General features: G+C 35.1%; 2 protein-coding genes across 2 annotated transcripts; both read right to left on the bottom strand.

Moving 5' to 3' along the window:
* Positions 1–797: 797 nt before the first annotated feature.
* On the bottom strand, positions 798–1277 carry LOC137407218 (semenogelin-1-like). Its single transcript, XM_068093824.1, has one exon. It carries the CDS (start codon positions 1275–1277, stop codon positions 798–800), a length of 480 nt encoding a protein of 159 aa, XP_067949925.1.
* Positions 1278–18309: 17032 nt separating this feature from the next.
* LOC137407217 (uncharacterized) lies at positions 18310–21231 on the bottom strand. Its single transcript, XM_068093823.1, has 2 exons — positions 21171–21231; positions 18310–18938 (listed from the first exon to the last, which is right to left on the bottom strand). Exons 1-2 carry the CDS (start codon positions 21229–21231, stop codon positions 18310–18312), a joined length of 690 nt encoding a protein of 229 aa, XP_067949924.1.
* Positions 21232–22224: the final 993 nt, after the last annotated feature.

The following is a 22224-nucleotide window of genomic DNA, read 5'->3' as shown; positions in this document are numbered from 1 at the left end:
ATATTATCATATTTTTATGGTACATTTAAATGTTTAATATATAATTTTTTAAACCTCACCAAACAGCGCTGACAGAACATATGCAATTATCTCTCCATCATTATATCATGATTGTCTCAAGTAATTGTTTTAAATGTATCTCAAGAGTTTAGAACTAGATAAATATGGTCTTTGACCTTTAGCTAATAAAATAATCCATCTCAGCAGACAGTAAAATGTAACGATAGAAAAATCTGCACCACTAGGAACATAGGAATAACTCAAAAGATCGTATTTGTAGCTGTATTGTATTGATTCACCCATTGTTGTAATCGATATAGCACCAGAATACAGATCGAATGTCAATATTATAATTATTATTAGTTATAAATTTATACTAAGTATCTTAAAGAAGGTGTGAGACGAGAATTGTAAAACCTTTATACAGTAGCAATTCTTTCATGCCTAGATTTATGCTAGTAAACTAAGGACTTGTCTCCCTTGGTATGCCTTTTATGCATGTAGGTGATAAATTTAAGAAAATACACATTTTTAGCTGACAATGCAATACTTGGTCTATATATATAAATCTCTGTGTCGTCTGTGATTCTGTGTCGTCTGCGATTCTGTGTCGTCTGCGATTCTGTGTTGTCTGCGATTCTGTGTCGTCTGCGATTCTGTGTCGTCTGCGATTCTGTGTCGTCTGCGATTCTGTGTCGCCTTTGATTCTGTGTCGCCTTTGATTCTGTGTCGTCTGTGATTCTGTGTCGTCTGCGATTCTGTGTCATCTGTGATTCTGTGTCGTCTGTGATTCTGTGTCATCTCTGATTCTGCGTCGTCTGCGATTCTGTGTCGTCTGCGATTCTGTGTCGTCTGCGATTCTGCGTCGTCTGCGATTCTGTGTCGTCTGCGATTCTGTGTCGTCTGCGATTCTGTGTCGTCTTTGATTCTGTGTCGCCTTTGATTCTGTGTCGTCTGTGATTCTGTGTCATCTGGGATTCTGTGTCATCTGTGATTCTGTGTCGTCTCTGATTCTGTGTCATCTCTGATTCTGCGTCGTCTGTGATTCTGTGTCGTCTGTGATTCTGTGTCGTCTGCGATTCTGTGTCGTCTGCGATTCTGTGTTGTCTGCGATTCTGTGTCGTCTGCGATTCTGTGTCGTCTGCGATTCTGTGTCGTCTGCGATTCTGTGTCGTCTTTGATTCTGTGTCGCCTTTGATTCTGTGTCGTCTGTGATTCTGTGTCGTCTGGGATTCTGTGTCATCTGTGATTCTGTGTCGTCTCTGATTCTGTGTCATCTCTGATTCTGCGTCGTCTGCGATTCTGTGTCGTCTGCGATTCTGTGTCGTCTGCGATTCTGTGTCGTCTTTGATTCTGTGTCGCCTTTGATTCTGTGTCGTCTGTGATTCTGTGTCATCTGGGATTCTGTGTCATCTGTGATTCTGTGTCGTCTCTGATTCTGTGTCATCTCTGATTCTGCGTCGTCTGTGATTCTGTGTCGTCTGTGATTCTGTGTCGTCTGTGATTTTGTGTCGCCTGTGATTTTGTGTCGTCTGTGATTCTGTGCCAACTCTGATTCTGTGTCATCTGTGATTCTTTGTCGTCTGTGATTCTGTGTCAACTTTGAGTCTGTGTCGTCTTTGATTCTGTGTCGTCTGTGATTCTGGGCCGTCTGTGATTCTGTGTCATCTGCGTTGTCGGGGATTTTGTGTCGTCTGCCTCGTCTCCAGTGCATGCATTGTTCCTATGCTGGCAATATTTCAATGCGTCTTTAAAAAAATGATCAAGAGGAGACAAATTCTTTATTTTTCGAACACTGTTTCCACAAAGCGCTGGTATATAACACATAGTAAGCTGTAAAGAGATGACATCCAAGTTTATGCACAATACTACAGAAAAATGAAAAAATGTCACATGGAATCGTTTTAGGCCACAAAGTAATCCAGTCTCTGGTCTCCAACCTGCAGTCACTCTTTCTCAACATAGAGTTTAGTAATTGAGTCTCGTCTGCGTCGCAGACAATTTTGCGATTCTGCGATTTTGCGATTAAACTTTTATGTTTATATCTGTCTTGAAGGTAAGAACTCCCTACGGTGCATGCTGCACATAGTACATCGTAATGTTACATTTCTTGTACATCATAACTACTAAATACACTAAAGTTATTGTATAGCGAAATTTTTATATGCACACTCATACGCACTAATTGTTATTATTAATTCAACAAATTTATGATTTTTATTTGGTTTTCTCAGTTTGTATTAATTGTATCATTACCAAATCATCTGTTTGACTACGATTACTGTAGTTTACATTCTTGCTATTTATTTTACATTTACACTTATTTGTACTCTTAATTTATTTAAATTGCTCAAAACATATTTTTCTAACTACACTATTTTTTCCTTGGTTCTAATTATAACACATTAATTTATGGGAAGTTCTTGGCTCTTACCTTGTGTTTTTTAATCATTAAATACGAACAAAATCTGTTTCTTTTCTTTATTTACGACTTTTACGTTAGTTCTTTTAATTTTAACTTAAATCTTCAAACAGATCTATTTAAAACACTTTTGTTTGTATAAATATTGCTTATTTTTATTTTAATGTTTATTCTAATATGAATCCAGTATATTAACATGCGCAATTTCCTTTCCTTAACATGCGAGTATTGAGTTTGTTACACATGTGTTTTACGAAAGTTCATTACAGCACTCGCTATGTGTATTTGCTTGCATATCTTTTCTTCGAATCCAACGAGTTTCTGATTCGTGATTGGTTTCACATTTTAGAACAAACATCATTACAGTCTTCTTTTTCTGTACTATCGTGTAAGATTATAAGCATCAGCTATTCCTTACTCTCTTATATTCAATAAATAATTATTACATTTATAAAGTTTTTATAAATTTAGAAGTCTATAATATGAATTTGTAAATTTCATATTATTATCTTAAAGTTAATTTTTTTTAAACATACTTTGAATATATAGTGTTTTTAAGTTTAAAAAGTTTCCTAGTATTTTTAAATTTTTCTATTACTGTTATTATCACTTAGTCGGTTTCTGAGAAGTTACACTTAATCTGATGCCTCAAAAAAAAGGAACCTGCAATTATTCACCTCTTAGTAGTGTGTTAGTGGTAGTAGTGGTGCATACACCAAGCAATGGTGTGGCAATGCAATAGCGTATGCCAATACAATAACAATGTACACACAATGATATTAGTATTAAGATCTATGTTGGTGGTGAATATAACTATACCTCTTTTTTGAAGGGCCAAAGTTGTAAAAGTTCTGCATTTCCAGTTTTGGTCAATATGAGCTGTCTGTGTGGGTGAAATTATCATGCAGCATTTTTCAGAAACTGTCTGCTGTAAGAGATCTTACCAGTATTAGCTTATTACCCCCTGCTGTTCGCTAAAATAAGTATCTCATACTCATTTTACTAAACAACAGGAAATAATAACCTGATATTCGTCCTTTCTCAACAAATAGATATTTCCACACTACTGGTCAAACGTTGTCATAGTGAGATTTTATCAAAACTACTGAAGGAAAGTTTTCTTCTTGACAACATACTATCCTAAATACACAAAATAAAAAAACACATTTTTTGTATTACAATGTAGCATGTCTTTATAATAAATACAATAGATAATTTTTGCTGAACATTATTTGTATTCGGTATTTAGATATGAGTAAAATATATATATATATATATATAGATGCTTATAAAATACAAAAAGGCATGTTGAAAGGAACTGTTAATTTATTCATGGCAAAGGATTACTAATGTTAGCTCTACTCATTTTCATTCTCGTGATTGTATATTCTGTCCCTCGTCAACAATTCGTGCTGCGCTTATTTCAGCTTAAGAACAATTGTGTAGCCAGTTCTTTACGCAGTGCAAGCCACTCTTAAATTTAAGGGAGTCACTCAATTGACACGCAACTAAGCTTACTGTGATCATCGGATGCTGGTCGGTACCTATTTGAAGCGTGGAAACACATTGAAACACTCATTCCTTCACTCACATGTTCTCACTCACCAATTATGTTTCCGCTGTAGATCTGGTATAAAGATGAAGCAGGTAAAGGCATCTGTATATGACCCTATGACATCAGAGACCAGGAACCAGCTTCAACAGATAAAATATTACCAAAAGGACCTCATCAGGTTGGTCATAGTTGGTCTATTTGTGCATTTTAGACTTCTGCCTCTTCCAAGCGTAACCACTAGAGTTTTGATCAATTAAACACATCTGTCACTATGAAGGCTTACAGCTGAGTAGTCATATTTGTGTGGCTATCGTACCTGAGTTCAAGGCTCTTCTACGGTATTTCCTTTTCCCTTGATCTTACTGCTTGTGAAAAACAACATTCAAGAAAATCTTATGTCCGGGTGTTTATAAATTAGTGTATCATTGTTGTTTGATTGTAAATTTGTACGGTTAATCGTAGGGGCTAACATATTTACTTGCTTACTGTCGATGTTATGACCTGATGATGGGTGAACGCCTGGAAATGTTAAACAAACAAACAAAAGCAGTAGAATAGACATCCTAAACTGGAACAAACAAAAACACCTGGAGTTGTTGTTCACTCTACCTCACACTGTCAACACAATCAATGTAATTCAGAGAAGTTTAATTCATTTTCAACAGGGGCTTGGTATGTTCAAACCATCATAGGTGTATGTTGGATCAGTTATTTCCATGAGAGTATGCCATACCTCATTTAATTGGTTCCAGACTCTTAGACAGATCTTCTTGGACAGATTATTGTCTAAGATTGTGAGGCATTCCTGTACATTGAGTCTTGGAATTTCGCAACACTGTTAATATGTATATATACACACTTGTCTGTTTTCCCTGCACTTGATAGCCTGTGTTACAGGAGTTTAACCCTTTTACTGCTCAGCAGAACACTCATTGTTTATGTTTATTTGCCTATCTAAACACTTACCAACCTTTTGTCAATGGGCTGACCATAAACAGTATTAAATTCAGAATTACATAAAGGATTAGTTCATGCAGTGTTGGCTGCTGTCTGTCTGTTTGTAGGAATGGTGGGATAACAGACACAGTTCATTTCTTGCTGCCCTAAGCACAGTCCAAATGCTCAACAGATCACTTTGTCTACAGGCTATCACATGCATGGCTGATTTTGATAAGCTCCTGCAAATGGCATACATATATAAAAGGTGATTATGGGTATAGAGAGGTTGGGGGTGTCATACGTAAATATATAAGCTAATAGCTGGAGAGCCTCATATAAGAAATACATGAGGTATGGGGTGAGGGGGGTGTTATACGCCAGCAAGATGTTAATCAGTTTTCTGTTTAAAATATTTTTTGTGTGTGATTATTAATCATTGCAAGTGATAATACCTGTCAAAACTCCAAAGTACTTGTATTGATTCAATGATCAATTTGTTGCGTAGTGTCAAGGATTAAGTGCTAAGTCCAGGTTTCTAGTCAGGGGCTGATGTAATAGTTATAATCATGTTATGTCATTATTTCAACAGTTTCAAGTATTTCATCTGTCATCAAAACTGGATCAAACAGGCTTGCATGTTTATGATGCACTTTTACTTTCCAAAATTGATCAATCTGTTGTAATGAAAACAGTTTGCTTGCTAAATTGCACAACATGTAAACTCACAGTCTTGAAAGCTTCGAGTGTGCATGTCAGGAATAAATTGTTACATATGTTTGACATAAATAAATAAGAAAAGGCTTGCAATTTAAAAAAAAATTAGTCATTAAATGAAGAGACAAATTTAAGAAAACCCGTAAACCGTTATTCTGATGGATTTTATTTCCTTTCATTGACAATGACTAAAATAGCACACTACTCGTGCTACACTTTATTAAATAATACGCTTTACTTGTACTACACTTTCTGTACTGTATTTGTACTGCACTTTCTAAAATAGTACACTTTACTTTTACTACACTATCTAAAATAGCACACGTTACTTGTACTGCACTTTCTAAAATAGTACACTTTACTTGTACTACACTTTCTAAAATAGTACATTTTACTTGTACTACACATTCTGTACTGTATTTGTACTACACTTTCTAAAATAGTACACTTTACTTGTAGTACACTTTCTAAAATAATACACTTTACTTGTACCACACTTTCTAAAATAATACACTTTACTTGTACTGCACTTTGTCAAATACATGTAGCACACTCTGCTCGCGCTACACTTTCTAGAATAGCACACTTTACTTGTACTGCACTTTCTAAAATAGTACACTTTACTTGTACTACACTTTCTAACAGAATACTCAATCAGTTATTACAGTACTGGCAAGCTCTACCTGCATCGTAATGGAATGGATCAGCTGGAGAAGTATAGAGAGTTCTGGAAGAGGTTTCGGGAGTTGAGTGACGAGTGTGATGACAGCGTACTCTCGCCGGTCAACGCCTACTGTTTCACTATCACTAAACTCAGAGACCCGGGCATTAAAGCTCGCATCGATTCGCTAGCGCGAGAGATTTCTATTAAAACTGACTCCGAGTTTGACTTTACTGATATTCATGATGCTAAAGAGAATCTCTTCTCTTACAGAACGGGAGTGAGTGGAACTCTGTTAGTAGGGTTTGTCGGCTTTTTACCACATATGACCAACCTGCAACGCAAGCTCTGTTATTTCATTACTAAACTCTATGTTGAGAAAGAGTGACTGCAGGTTGGAGACCAGAGACTGGATTACTTTGTGGCCTAAAACGATTCCATGTGACATTTTTTCATTTTTCTGTAGTATTGTGCATAAACTTGGATGTCATCTCTTTACAGCTTACTATGTGTTATATACCAGCGCTTTGTGGAAACAGTGTTCGAAAAATAAAGAATTTGTCTCCTCTTGATCATTTTTTTAAAGACGCATTGAAATATTGCCAGCATAGGAACAATGCATGCACTGGAGTCACTGTTTCCATGACGCCCATGATGCACATTTAGAGTTGTGCGCAAGTTGAGTTATGATGCGAACTAAGTGTTTCAAACAACATCCACACGATGCGCATTAAACGTCAGCGCTTTGCTAAAAAGATTCTACTACATCCCTAATTAATAGCTCATAGGTCAAGTATTAAAGTATTAATCTTATATTTCACTTTGCCGTTAAATATGTGATTGGGTCAATTGTGGTTGATTTTAACAAAACATATCAATTTTTTCTATGAGTTGATATGTTGTTTGTTGTTTTAGGCGATCTCATTGTCAAGATATTTGAAGATTAAAATCGCCAAAAGTTGATTGCGGTAAAAACGCTCAGTAAAAAAGATCTGCCCAGACCTGCCCAAAATGATGTATGTATAGTGAAACAGTTCATCTCTATCTCTCGTATTCACATCGGCGATTGCAATAAAAGTATATTCCTACACGGCTTTATTGGCATATATTTTATTTCTATTTGCTCATGATTGCTAGAATAAAATTTTAAATCTACCTGCAGATACATTTTATAAATGTCTCAAACGCCTCAAATAAGGATATTTAAAAGTTTGTCATATTAGTTTCCTCTAAATGCTGTGTGAATGTTTGAGTACGGACTACAAATCTGCCAGTCTACAGTAATTAAATCGATGTGTTAAAACCTATATCATCGTGGCCTTTGTATCAGCAAAGTTCTCAGTGGTTACCCACACCGGAAACAAGTTACTAAATAAAATAAGCAAGTCACATTTTTGAAAAGAATATGTTCGAATATATAGCGAAACCAACTGCATCCCTAAACAGTCATGTGTAGAAATTTGTAGAAAAAAATTTACTGGTCACTATTGATTAGTTGTTTCAAATATAAAACAATGGTTTTATGAGTTGACCAAAATAATGAGTGCAAAACAACGTCAATTTTTTGAAATCAATTAACCCAATCAATTCTGGATAAAGGTTAATAAAGCCATTCTTGCACCTGGTTGGCATTTTATGGACTCACCTGTTTTCACTTAGTAGCGTGGAGCATAAAAAATTTTGAGCTCTTAATACTTGGCCCGTTGGAATTGAGTCGAGCTATGCAAAAGTACGTGTCAATACAGCTCTGATTAAACTTAATAAATCCATCTATCAGACAAGATTTTAGCACAGGTGGCAATGTGGCTATGATGTATTCAATGTTCTGCAAATCATGTTTTGCATTATCTTCAACAACATTTTATTACATAATTTCTACAAGCCAAATGTTTTTTATTTCAGCAGTTTTTATTAAAAACATCTATCTAAGCATAAAAAACTGCATAACTCTTTGGAGTACGACAAACCAACAATTTGAAGCTTTATTTTTGGGAGTTAAAGATGAGCATTGATTAATCCATTTTTCTCACCTTCTACAAGTGAGAAGTGAACATAAGTTTTAATCATAAATCTAATTTACTAGCTAAAACTGCCAAAGAAAATTTGAAGCAAATATGATAGCTAGGCGGAACGATAAAAATGTTATGAAACCATAATTCGTGATAGGAAAAAGTTATAATTTTATTAATTAGTAAATGTATTCATGAATATATTTATATATATATTTAATTCACTACAATATTCTGCAAATCATGTTTTGCATTATCTTCAACAATATTATTTTATTATATAATTTTTACAAGCAAAAATATTTTCATCTCGGCATAAAGCTTTTATGAAAAATATTCATCAAGTTGTGGCCACTCACATAGTATTAGCTGATACAATAAGACAAATTCATCTACTGCAACAAACTCAAACAAAACATCATGGCTTATGCAGCACACATTCAAGTCTCTCTTTCCCCTTTATGGCACTTTCCACACTGACAAAGCTTCTTCGGCTGGTGGGACGACATAAACATTCTGTAATCAGTAAAACAAATGCAATAAATATATGTCATTCATAGATATGTCATTCTATAGCGTATCTATTGACAGCTTCCAAATTGGGAGTTAAATAGATTGCGAGTGCAATTTTAAAAACGAATAAACATTTAATAAAGGCACAAGCAAGCCAAGCCAACGATTCGAAGCTTTGGTTATGGAAATTAAAGATTTGCAATGATCAATCGATTTTACCCACTTCCTACGAGTGAAAATAATTGGTAATCATGACTCTAATTTACCAAAGAAAATTCGAAAAAAATATTAAAGCTAGGTAAAACGGCAGATAAGCTATGAAACGATGATTGGAGATAGCAAAGAATTATCATTTTATTAATTAGTATATGTATTTGTGACTATAAAAATATTACATTTACTTAAGTATAGAAGACTCTAAGTTAATTTACCTCCATTCTGTCTTCCTCTGCAGCAAAACGCTGCTGACGCCTGTCAGCTTTGACCATAGGCTGTCTACTCCAATCTTTTACTAAAGGTTGCTCAGATAACTTTTGAGTCACCTTTGCTGGAACTGGAAGCATTGTTACAATTCTGTTGTTCGTCAATAAAATGTGTCATTCCAGTAATTCAGTAAATTTACGATGTCAATTAATTCAGTCGATGTGCTACCTAGTAATGGAGTAAATTCCCTAACAACGAGAATCTTCGAGATCACAGACAATGCGTTTTACAAGTGATAGTATTTATCGTCACCTATATAAAAATTTCATGCTGATGATTGGCTAAAGAAAAAGTCATATGTTTATCGCTCGTAGACTCGTTTCATATGTATCACTATACACATCACGAATAAAGCATCGCTCGAATCTGAGCGTCTTAAAAATGATCTCATTCAATCGATTATATCTCTGGACAGGGTTAGTTTACAAAGACAAAAATGACATAAACTTGTAGCTGATGTTTTAGCCTTTTATTGGGTTTTATTTTCATTTGATCGATTCTTTTGACACAATTACATCATTAAGCTAATTAATGACCCCATAAGAAGCGAAACAGTCTTGTCGCGCTTGGCTTAGCAGCATTCATTTGGAACATTAGCGCATTTGAACTGCTCAAATAGAAAAAAAACTTCCGAAGTGTGAAAATGTTTACAATGGAGTAGCTTGCGCGATATTTTAATGATATTTTAATACTCATCATTCGCACGTGCCGTTTCTATCATTCACGTGCATGATGAATTCGATAAAGGTTTGTGAGTAGCAAAACTCGCTTAGCCTGTAGATTTATGCCGTTTCTATGATGAGGATAACTTGCGGATTGGCTCAAACTTAGTGATATAAACATGGCGATATACAGTGTAGAAACCTGATATATCCCATTAGTATCAACAATCTCCATACAACAGACTTTCATGATTAGAAGGTCAGTCTGGTTTGACAGACATCCTTGTCATCAGTTGTTATTGTTGTGTTCCTGCAAATCCCTCTGAAATGAAGTATGACACATTCTTCGCTTGTCGCAGTGAGCAGGAACTACATGTGGATAAGAGACTCATTGCTCGCTAATTATCCCTATACAGTCCTAAACCCAGTGGCATTGTACAAACATCGTACAGCCATAGTAGATTCATTTGCCTGTGCGATTTTTTGACAAGTATTTACAGACACATTTTTTTGTCATGCAGCAATTTAAGGTCAAACACTTTTTCTGTAACTTTCTCTGTAAAATGTAATCTTCATTCCCTCATTGATACAACGAATCTAAGGATTTAGAAAGTAATGAGAGCATCAGTCTATTAGCCTGAATGTCATGTTTGAGTCTCATGTTGGCTAACATTTTAGTTGTCTCATTTGTTGCATGTACAATATTCAGTAATTGTGCCCCTCCCTCCAATTAACAGCAAGGCTGAGAAGTTTCTCCGTGTTGTAAATACAGTCAAATGGATGGAGCTCTGGTACAAGGTAGAGCTAATGATTGTGATGGATACGAGATACACTACAGTCAGAAGTGTAAATGGAAAGCGTATGATGACTATAAGACAGGAAAGAGAGTTCTCATCAGACTCTGCAAGTGCTACAAGCCCATGCTCTGAAAACTCTATTCTGTTATTCATTTATAGGCTCACCAAATGGACTTCTAAAACGGAAACAAGGCATCCTATTTTTTCGCAAAGCAAATCAATATTGATGATGAGTCATGTTTTTATCTTCTCTTCATGTTGTTTCCAGAATCTGTCGGTGTGGTAAATACAGTCAGATGGATGGAGCTCTGGTACAAGGTAGAGCTAATGATTGTGATGGATACGAGATACACTACAGTCAGAAGTGTAAATGGAAAGCGTATGATGACTATAAGACAGGAAAGAGAGTTCTCATCAGACTCTGCAAGTGCTACAAGCCCATGCTCTGAAAACTCTATTCTGTTATTCATTTATAGGCTCACCAAATGGACTTCTAAAACGGAAACAAGGCATCCTATTTTTTCGCAAAGCAAATCAATATTGATGATGAGCCATGTTTTTATCTTCTCTTCATGTTGTTTACAGAATCTGTCGGTGTGGTAAATACAGTCAGATGGATGGAGTTCTGATACAAGGTAGAGCTAATGATTGTGATGGATACGAGATACACTACAGTCAGAAGTGTAAATGGAAAGCGTATGATGACTATAAGACTGGAAAGAGGGTACTCATCAGACTCTGCAAGTGCTACAAGCCATTCAAATTTAAGTTGTGTTTATCACTAGAGTTGAAAAGTTTTGCAGGTACCCTTTTACAAGGTGTCACATTTACAGACAGATGTACCATTATATCATTAAGTATTTAAATACTTAATGATATAATGGTATAACTTTAGCTAGACTGATGAGGCTGGCGCTTTGGTCACTTTTCTTCTCTTTTCAATTTCGCCAAAATCTTTGTTGCGCAGCATAAATTAATAGTAATAATCTACTTAATAATACACGGCTCTATAATAATGCATTTTTACCTAGCTTTGATTGCGACATCAAAGCTATTAGAAGTGTTATAAGAAGTATGACATCAGGATAAAGACATGTCTGATGCCCTCTCAATGTTTAGCACTGATGTGTCAGACACTAGCTACCAATGGCATGAACACTTTACGCTAACAGCCACAAAAATGATGACTACAGCAACATAATACAAACAATTTATTTTATACAATTCGTAACCAAACTTTACAAGTATTTAACGATAATTAAAAACCAATTAAAATGCTATAAATAACAAATTCTGTGATTCAACTTTGTTAACTAAAGGGAGTTGTAAGAACTCAAATTGGAGGCTAACAGAGATTATTCTTCACCATGATTTAATTGTGATTAAACTTTGGAAAAATTTACAAATTTCCTTTCCACTCTCACACCCATATTGCAACATTATAAGTGTTGCAACACTATCATTGCAACATTATTGCTATTGCAACACTGCTCTTGCAATAGTGTTGCAATAGCAAACTTCCAAATTTTGTTTCACATATCTCATATAAAGTATCATACCTTTTTTTTAATTGAATAATGTTATTTTTGTATCAAGTAAGACACTTGCAAAAATATACACCATAAAAATCACTGATGAGGGCTCTATGTGCACAATAGATTGACGTATAGAGATGCTGGTTCATGTTGAGCCCTTTGATTCAATTCACAACTTATTTCCCATAATTCAGAGCGATGTCAGCAATTGTCCAAAGAGAAATATCAAATTCTTTCACCTAAAGCAAGGGAGATAATCACACATGTGCTTAAACTATAAACCTACTGATCGGGCATCACTACAGTAGCTTCACTTGTTCTATGAACCAAGGCTCATCTGCATCAGGGGCATCAGATACCATGTGAGCTATAGTAAAATTGTCATTCTTAGAATCCTCATCAGGTACCACCGGGTTGAAGGAAATAGCCTCATGCTGAAACACATCAAGGGTACATTGTTGTATAAACAGCTATGGCTTAAAATTGGATTTATATTTTATTTTGTTTGGTAAATGAACTGTTTTGTGTTTGTTGTTTACTTACCGAGGCATTATGGCTGTTCTGTTGAGAGCTCATTTGTACATCCCTTAGGTGACTGCCGCAGAAAGGATGATATAACTCCTGATTTTCTATTCCAATTGGAAACTTAATGTTAGAGTGTGCTTCTTCATCTTCCTTTCTCTCAGCATACCAAAAGCGAATAATGAGAGTACTGCCTGTACCAGGTGCATGTACCTTCAAGCGTATGTTAGTCCCCTGCCTAACTAGATGTTTTTGGTAATATTTTGTGTGGTGAACTTGTGGAACATTCTGTCCTGTGAGAGGGTCATATACGGTACTTTGTTGCTGTTTCATTTTTGGCTCAGACCTGTAAACATAGACATCTGTTTGAGTGGTGTAAAAAATAGTCTGTACATTCTCATATCTCCAGTATTACATGGCTCTACTAACTTCAACATACCATAGACAACTAGTTAAGTATTCTACTAACCTCGTGGACTGACGTCTAAAACCGCATTGCTGATTTTCATGATATTCTATTTCTACTGGATACTTGTTGGGATGAGTTTCTGTGTGTTCTGTTTCATCATCATCGCTGTCACTGCTGTTGGTCTCAACTCTTGCTGTCTCTGCCGATAGATCTTCCAGTGGAGACACTTGCACATCTTGGACGGCTGAGGCCAGAGTGTTGACTGAGTTGGGAGAATACTAAAATATAATATTACCTTAATGAGCCTTATATCCAAAGTCTTTTTTATCGAAGTAGAGTGTTGTATTCTGTTAGTTTTGGTCAGTTTTGGCTGCATATATCTATGACTACTTGGCGCAACTTTGTAAACAAACCGTGCAACAATGATTACTGTATACTCATTGTGTCTGAGTCTCTTGAGGTTGAAGACAGCATCTTTGGAGAAGTTGTCTGTCTTGTTGTCGGTGCGCTGACAGTCCAATCAGCATGGTTGTGTTGCTGGAGAACTGGCCAGTTATTGTGACTAAAGGGTGTGTTCTGCTCTGGAGGAGCAGGTAGGTACACAGGCAACTGTTGTAGGTAGTCGTTGTAGAAGGGCTGTTGATATTGACTGAAAGGTAGAAGGTGTTGAGTGTTCTCAAACAGTCTGTACTGAGGAAGGTTGGTCGAATATGGTGCGTGAGATATACCAGAGGAATTGCTGTTGTGTCGGTCCGTCGAAGAGGCAGCCCTTTTGATTATAGGTCTCCTTGTACCCACTGCTCCATAGGCATGCATAGCTGGTGTTAATTGTCCTCCCTTGTTTATTTCAGTTGTCCGATAATCAAACATCGTCATGTCTTCTAAATACCAGGGTTGATTTTTGCGTGGAATCGTCTCTCAACTCTGTTAAGAAAATGTGCATTGACTGTAAACGCGAATCCTTTTATAGCAGCAAGCGAGCCTTACTAAAGGAAAATGGTTGGTTAAAAGATTTGATTTCCATTAGCATGTGTTGATTCTTCCGTTAGTAGATGCTATTAGTTCAGTGTAAATTATGCAATATCCATTACACTGTATAACCCAACGCAGCGCGAGGCTGTGGTCACTAGTCATGATCATAGACCTATTAACACAGACCCATTGACTATAGTATAGTTAATAGGTCTATAGCCATAAAAGACAAGCTCAAAAGTGCTGTTACACCCTTTGCAGTAGAATGTACATGTATATTGGAAAAGTAGGAAGCAGAAGGACCTGTGATTCAGATTATTCAACAGAGTGCAACATACTAGCATTGTAAATTTACACAAATCACTAATTTTATTCTGATAGTATGTTGCGAGGTTAACAAACAATGTAAATAGCAAAATTATAGGCCATTTATATGATTTTCTGTGAACTCTTCATTTAATGACAAGTGATACAAGTGATACATATATATATATATATATATATCTCAAAGTTGGTCGTGTGTGTATGTGTGTATGCGTGTGTGTCCAGCTATAACTATTGGTCGTGTGTGTGTGTATGCGTGTGTGTCCAGCTATAACTATTGGTCGTGTGTGTGTGTGTGTATGCGTGTGTGTCCAGCTATAACTATTAAAATCTTGAAATTAAATTTCCCCGCTCCAATGGATTTGAACTCACGGTGAATGCAACCATAAGTTTTTTATCCACTCTACCACTGAGCTGTACAAGGCAAATTGGTCAAAGATGTCATCACATACCGTATACCGTATGCACACACTAAATGACGTATTATTTGAAACTTTATGCATTCTATTAGCTCTACGAAATACAATGCTTTTTCGTGTTTTCTTGGACTTCTAATTTAAGTTTTTCGTAAGGTTCGATTTCTATATCGTGGTCAAGGTCAATTCTTCTCATGCGGACAATCGTGTTATCTCTATAGGAAGAACCTCAAAATTCTCTCTACGTTCGGTCAGACAAAGACAGTACGATGTCTCATTTTTACCAGCAGTGAGACGTACCAGCATCGTCGTATTCAAAGTTTTCATGGATAGCTTCTGGTGGAACAGTAACATTTTTTAACCTTAGTAACTGACTAAATAATTGCTATTATTAATTCAACATACTCAAGATTTTTATTTTGTTTTCTCAGTTGATATTAATTGTATCATTACTGAATTATCTTTTATTGTAATTGTAGCAAAACAGGCTTACTTTAGCTATTGCTTGCTAATTATTCCACATTTACATTTAAACCCTTTTATAGTTGTTTTGTTTTATTTTTGATTTATTTGACCAGCATTTTTCTCATGATACAAAGTTTGAAAGTTACAGTCATTTTACAAAGTCTGAAAACCTTTACAGTTGTTGTTATTTTCTCTCTTAATTTATTTCAACTGCACAAAACACTTCTCTCATGATATGTAGTTTGAAAGTTAGAATGGCAAATGTTGTTATATGTTAAATACGAATCAATTTTCTGTCCAACGACTTTTTTATTACCCGATCAACACCGGGTAGTACAGCTAGTTTGTATATATGTATCTCAAAGTTCGTCGTCGCCATTTGATGTTTGTCCAGCAATAGCGATTATAATCTAGCAATGAAAAATCTGTATCGCAGAGGCAATAGATTCATTGAGCGATATAAGTCGTTATTTTGGTTAAAGGTTGACTTGCAACAAAATTCACATTACAGTTATTTGATATGAAAAGATTCACCATGTTTTACTCAGCTGTGTTGTAGGTGCAAAATATGTGAAAATGTTATTACAAGTTCTTAAAAGCTAAAAGACGAACAGTTAATCGCAGCCACACGAGACTGCCGTAGTTTGGATTCTCTTTCCAAAACGACTCAAATGTGACGTAGTTGTGGTAGATGGTTTCTGTTTACACTTTCAAGCTTTCAACTTTCAAGAAACGTGATTACAAACTCTTAAAAGCTCAAAAACGAAAAGCCGCCGTAGATTGGAATTTGTTTATTTGGTTTTTTAACCATTTTGAACTTTTAAAATGGTTGAAAAACATTTCTCACTTCTTAAGCTACACATTCGCCGAAGACTCAAAACAGTATGTAGAAAGTGGAAGATAATGTAGTTGTCAATGGCAAAGTTTCATTAACTGATAATTTTGAGTAACTTTAGCTAGTAACTTGAGTTAATATTTTAATCTTTACTATAATAAAAGTTGTGTCCGTCCTTCAGTCTTTCTGGAGCCAGATGAAAGCATTATGAAAAAATATTGCACCTCACAGGATTCAAACCTGTACAGTTGAATATACAGATGTGAGTCTAAACACACTCTCATTAAACCATGCAGCAAATTTGCCATATTTTGTAATAAATTCATATATAATCATTATGCATCATAATCTCTCATGGCACACGGAACTGCAGCATGCGAGCAACCAATAGTTTTCGCAGTTGATGTGTTTTAACTAGTCGCTATTAACTGAACAAGCATACACACAACAAAAAACAAACACTTAATTTTACATATATAGGTATATATATAATTACACTGTTTCACTAAACCTATACTGTCTTCATTAGTTTTCAGTCATAAACAGTCACCAAGTAAGAGTTTTCATCACATGACAAGTATGTAACTACTTTAAAACAGTTGCTTGTAGTTGGGTTCCCTTGACACGGCAAAGTGTCAGAAGTTGACAGAAGGGGGTTTGTCCTCTCATGATAAAATGCTGAATCTGCATTATGGCAAATTATTAATGGTCGTCTATCCTTGACATATATATCATATTTATATCTTTAAATGAGATAGTTTTTCACTAGAATACCAAGTACTTTATTGAATGAAACAACTTTTACACCGACATGAACTAGTTTCTTAAAAACAGTTAAATATCTATTAGAAGGCTCACGGGCCCACCTTATATATTTGGTGAGCCAGGTATAATAGTCACATATATATTGACATAGCCTAGTTTCATAGAGAGGGTTAAAAGGTCGCATAAAAGGTTTTCAGCTTTTTAGCATATGCGTTTAGGAAGAACTGTAAGTTGAAGGCGCTGCGTAACGGCTCATTTGAAAATTACAAATTAACAAAAAATAGATAATGGATTTTGAAATAGCTCTTTATAAAGTTTGAAAAAGAAAAAAAATTGCAAGAAGTAATATTAATAAATAATGAAAATACATATTTAGCTTGTAACCTGCAGTCATGATAAGGATAAATCAGATAATTAAGAATGACAAGTACGACTTAGTTTAGAGGGTAGACCCATCTGTCTGTAGACTTGCAAGTAGAATGCTGCGGGTTCAAACACAGTACACTGCGAATTTTTCCTTATTAGAATTCCTGTGCTTGAGCTTGACAAATGAACAACAGAAAACACAAAAAGGCAAACAAAAGACAAACAAACATTAAGAGTCATAGATGAGAGGCTCAAAGTTTATCAAAATATAAAAGACATGAAAAGCTGATAAAATAGCAGAGGAAATATACGCTTAGTTAGTGGAGACTTTACTTGGTCTAATTCAGAGAAAGTTATGCTTCATATGCATTATATTATCATATTTTTATGGTACATTTAAATGTTTAATATATAATTTTTTAAACCTCACCAAACAGCGCTGACAGAACATATGCAATTATCTCTCCATCATTATATCATGATTGTCTCAAGTAATCGTTTTAAATGTATCTCAAGAGTTTAGAACTAGATAAATATGGTCTTTGACCTTTAGCTAGTAAAATAATCCATCTCAGCAGACAGTAAAATGTAACGATAGAAAAATCTGCACCACTAGGAACATAGGAATAACTCAAAAGATCGTATTTGTATCTGTATTGTATTGATTCACCCATTGTTGTAATCGATATAGCACCAGAATACAGATCGAATGTCAATATTATAATTATTATTAGTTATAAATTTATACTTAATTATGTTACTTAAATTAAGTATCTTAAAGAAGGTGTGAGACGAGAATTGTAAAACCTTTATACAGTAGCAATTATTTCATGCCTAGATTTATGCTAGTAAACTAAGGACTTGTCTCCCTTGGTATGCCTTTTATACATGTAGGTGATAAATTTAAGAAAATACACATTTTTAGCTGACAATGCAATACTTGGTCTATATATATAAATCTCTGTGTCGTCTGTGATTCTGTGTCGTCCGCGATTCTGTGTCGTCCGCGATTCTGTGTCGTCCGCGATTCTGTGTCGTCCGCGATTCTGTGTCGTCCGCGATTCTGTGTCGTCCGCGATTCTGTGTCGTCCGCGATTCTGTGTCGTCCGCGATTCTGTGTCGTCCGCGATTTTGTGTTGTCTGCGATTCTGTGTCGTCTGCGATTCTGTGTCGTCTTTGATTCTGTGTCGCCTTTGATTCTGTGTCGTCTGTGATTCTGTGTCGTCTGGGATTCTGTGTCATCTGTGATTTTGTGTCGTCTCTGATTCTGTGTCGTCTCTGATTCTGCGTCGTCTGTGATTCTGTGTCGTCTGTGATTCTGTGTCGTCTGTGATTCTGTGTCGTCTGGGATTTTGTGTCATCTGTGATTCTGTGTCGTCTCTGATTCTGTGTCGTCTCTGATTCTGCGTCGTCTGTGATTCTTTGTCGTCTGTGATTCTGTGTCAACTTTGAGTCTGTGTCGTCTTTGATTCTGTGTCGTCTGTGATTCTGGGCCGTCTGTGATTCTGTGTCATCTGCGTTGTCGGTGATTTTGTGTCGTCTGCCTCGTCTGCGTCGCAGACAATTTTGCGATTCTGCGATTTTGCGATTAAACTTTTATGTTTATATCTGTCTTGAAGGTAAGAACTCCCTACGGTGCATGCTGCACATAGTACATCGTAATGTTACATTTCTTGTACATCATAACTACTAAATACGCTAAAGTTATTGTATAGCGAAATTTTTATATGCACACTCATACGCACTAATTGTTATTATTAATTCAACAAATTTATGATTTTTATTTGGTTTTCTCAGTTTGTATTAATTGTATCATTACCAAATCATCTGTTTGACTACGATTACTGTAGTTTACATTCTTGCTATTTATTTTACATTTACACTTATTTGTACTCTTAATTTATTTAAATTGCTCAAAAGATATTTTTCTAACCACACTATTTTTTCCTTGGTTCTAATTATAACACATTAATTTATGGGGAGTTCTTGGCTCTTACCTTGTGTTTTTTAATCATTAAATACGAACAAAATCTGTTTCTTTTCTTTATTTACGACTTTTACGTTATTTCTTTTAATTTTAACTTAAATCTTCAAACAGATCTATTTAAAACACTTTTGTTTGTATAAATATTGCTTATTTTTATTTTAATGTTTATTCTAATATGAATCCAGTATATTAACATGCGCAATTTCCTTTCCTTAACATGCGAGTATTGAGTTTGTTACACATGTGTTTTACGAAAGTTCATTACAGCACTCGCTATGTGTATTTGCTTGCACATCTTTTCTTCGAATCCAATGAGTTTCTGATTCGTGATTGGTTTCACATTTTAGAACAAACATCATTACAGTCTTCTTTTTCTGTACTACCGTGTAAGATTATAAGCATCAGCTATTCCTTACTCTCTTATATTCAATAAATAATTATTACATTTATAAAGTTTTTATAAATTTAGAAGTCTATAATATGAATTTGTAAATTTCATATTATTATCTTAGAGTTAATTTTTTTTAAACATACTTTGAATATATAGTGTTTTTAAGTTTAAAAAGTTTCCTAGTATTTTTAAATTTTTCTATTACTGTTATTATCACTTAGTCGGTTTCTGAGAAGTTACACTTAATCTGATGCCTCAAAAGAAAGGAACCTGCAATTATTCACCTCTTAGTAGTGTGGTAATGACATATGTCTACAAATATTCAAATCTATAAATTAACAGCTTAAAATTAATTTTCAGCACAAAATTTTTTTTTATTACCTGAGCAACGCTGGATAATCATCTAGTATGAGTATATATAGCAAAAAAGTGCTCAATTAGGCTGTTTTGTTGTTTATAACACAGTTAAAACTGAAATATTTTATACTCGCTGTTTTTATAACATTTAAATAATTTAAAAAGACAAGAATTCAAATAATGTTAAATTGGCAGACTGTTGAGCTAATACAATATTGACATAATATTGCTTGTATTTATAAATGAACTCAAGGTTTCTTAGTGGTGCATACACCAAGCAATGGTGTGGCAATGCAATAGCGTATGCCAATACAATAACGATGTACACACAATGATAATAGTATTAAGATCTATGTTGGTGGTGAATATAACTATACCTCTTTTTTGAAGGGCCAAAGTTGTAAAAGTTCTGCATTTCCAGTTTTGGTCAATATGAGCTGTCTGTGTGGGTGAAATTATCATGCAGCATTTTTCAGAAACTGTCTGTTGTAAGAGATCTTACCAGTATTAGCTTATTACCCCCTGCTGTTCACTAAAATAAGTATCTCATACTCATTTTACTAAACAACAGGAAATAATAACCTGATATTCGTCCTTTCTCAACAAATAGATATTTCCACACTACTGGTCAAACGTTGTCATAGTGAGATTTTATCAAAACTACTGAAGGAAAGTTTTCTTCTTGACAACATACTATCCTAAATACACAAAATAAAAAAAACACATTTTTTGTATTACAATGTAGCATGTCTTTATAATAAATACAATAGATAATTTTTGCTGAACACTATTTGTATTCGGTATTTAGATATGAGTAAAATATATATATATATAGATGCTTATAAAATACAAAAAGGCATGTTGAAAGGAACTGTTAATTTATTCATGGCAAAGGATTACTAATGTTAGCTCTACTCATTTTCATTCTCGTGATTGCATATTCTGTCCCTCGTCAACAATTCGTGCTGTGCTTATTTCAGCTTAAGAACAATTGTGTAGCCAGTTCTTTACGCAGTGCAAGCCACTCTTAAATTTAAGGGAGTCACTCAATTGACACGCAACTAAGCTTACTGTGATCATCGGATGCTGGTCGGTACCTATTTGAAGCGTGGAAACACATTGAAACACTCATTCCTTCACTCACATGTTCTCACTCACCAATTATGTTTCCGCTGTAGATCTGGTATAAAGATGAAGCAGGTAAAGGCGTCTGTATATGACCCTATGACATCAGAGACCAGGAACCAGCTTCAGCAGATAAAATATTACCAAAAGGACCTCATCAGGTTGGTCATAGTTGGTCTGTTTTGTGCATTTTAGACTTCTGCCTCTTCCAAGCGTAACCACTAGAGTTTTGATCAATTAAACACATCTGTCACTATGAAGGCTTACAGCTGAGTAGTCATATTTGTGTGGCTATCGTACCTGAGTTCAAGGCTCTTCTACGGTATTTCCTTTTCCCTTGATCTTACTGCTTGTGAAAAACAACATTCAAGAAAATCTTATGTCTGGGTGTTTATAAATTAGTGTATCATTGTTGTTTGATTGTAAATTTGTACGGTTAATCGTAGGGGCTAACATATTTACTTGCTTACTGTCGATGTTATGACCTGATGATGGGTGAACATCTGTAAATGTTAAACAAACAAACAAAAGCAGTAGAATAGACATCCTAAACTGGAACAAACAAAAAACACCTGGAGTTGTTGTTCAATCTACCTCACACTGTCAACACAATCAATGTAATTCAGAGAAGTTTAATTCATTTTTAACAAGGGCTTGGTATGTTCAAACTATCATAGGTGTATGTTGGATCAGTTATTTCCATGAGAGTATGCCATACCTCATTTAATTGGTTCCAGACTCTTAGACAGATCTTCTTGGACAGATTATTGTCTAAGATTGTGAGGCATTCCTGTACATTGAGTCTTGGAATTTCGCAACACTGTTAATATGTATATATACACACACTTGTCTGTTTTCCCTGCACTTGATAGCCTGTGTTACAGGAGTTTAACCCTTTTACTGCTCAGCAGAACACTCATTGTTTATGTTTATTTGCCTATCTAAACACTTACCAACCTTTTGTCAATGGGCTGATCATAAACGGTATTACATAAAGGAT

Source organism: Watersipora subatra, chromosome 10, assembly GCF_963576615.1.
Source record: "Watersipora subatra chromosome 10, tzWatSuba1.1, whole genome shotgun sequence".
NCBI lineage: Eukaryota > Metazoa > Bryozoa > Gymnolaemata > Cheilostomatida > Watersiporidae > Watersipora > Watersipora subatra.
The sequence above is the reverse complement of the archived record's forward strand: the minus strand, read 5'-3'. Positions and strand labels throughout refer to the sequence as shown.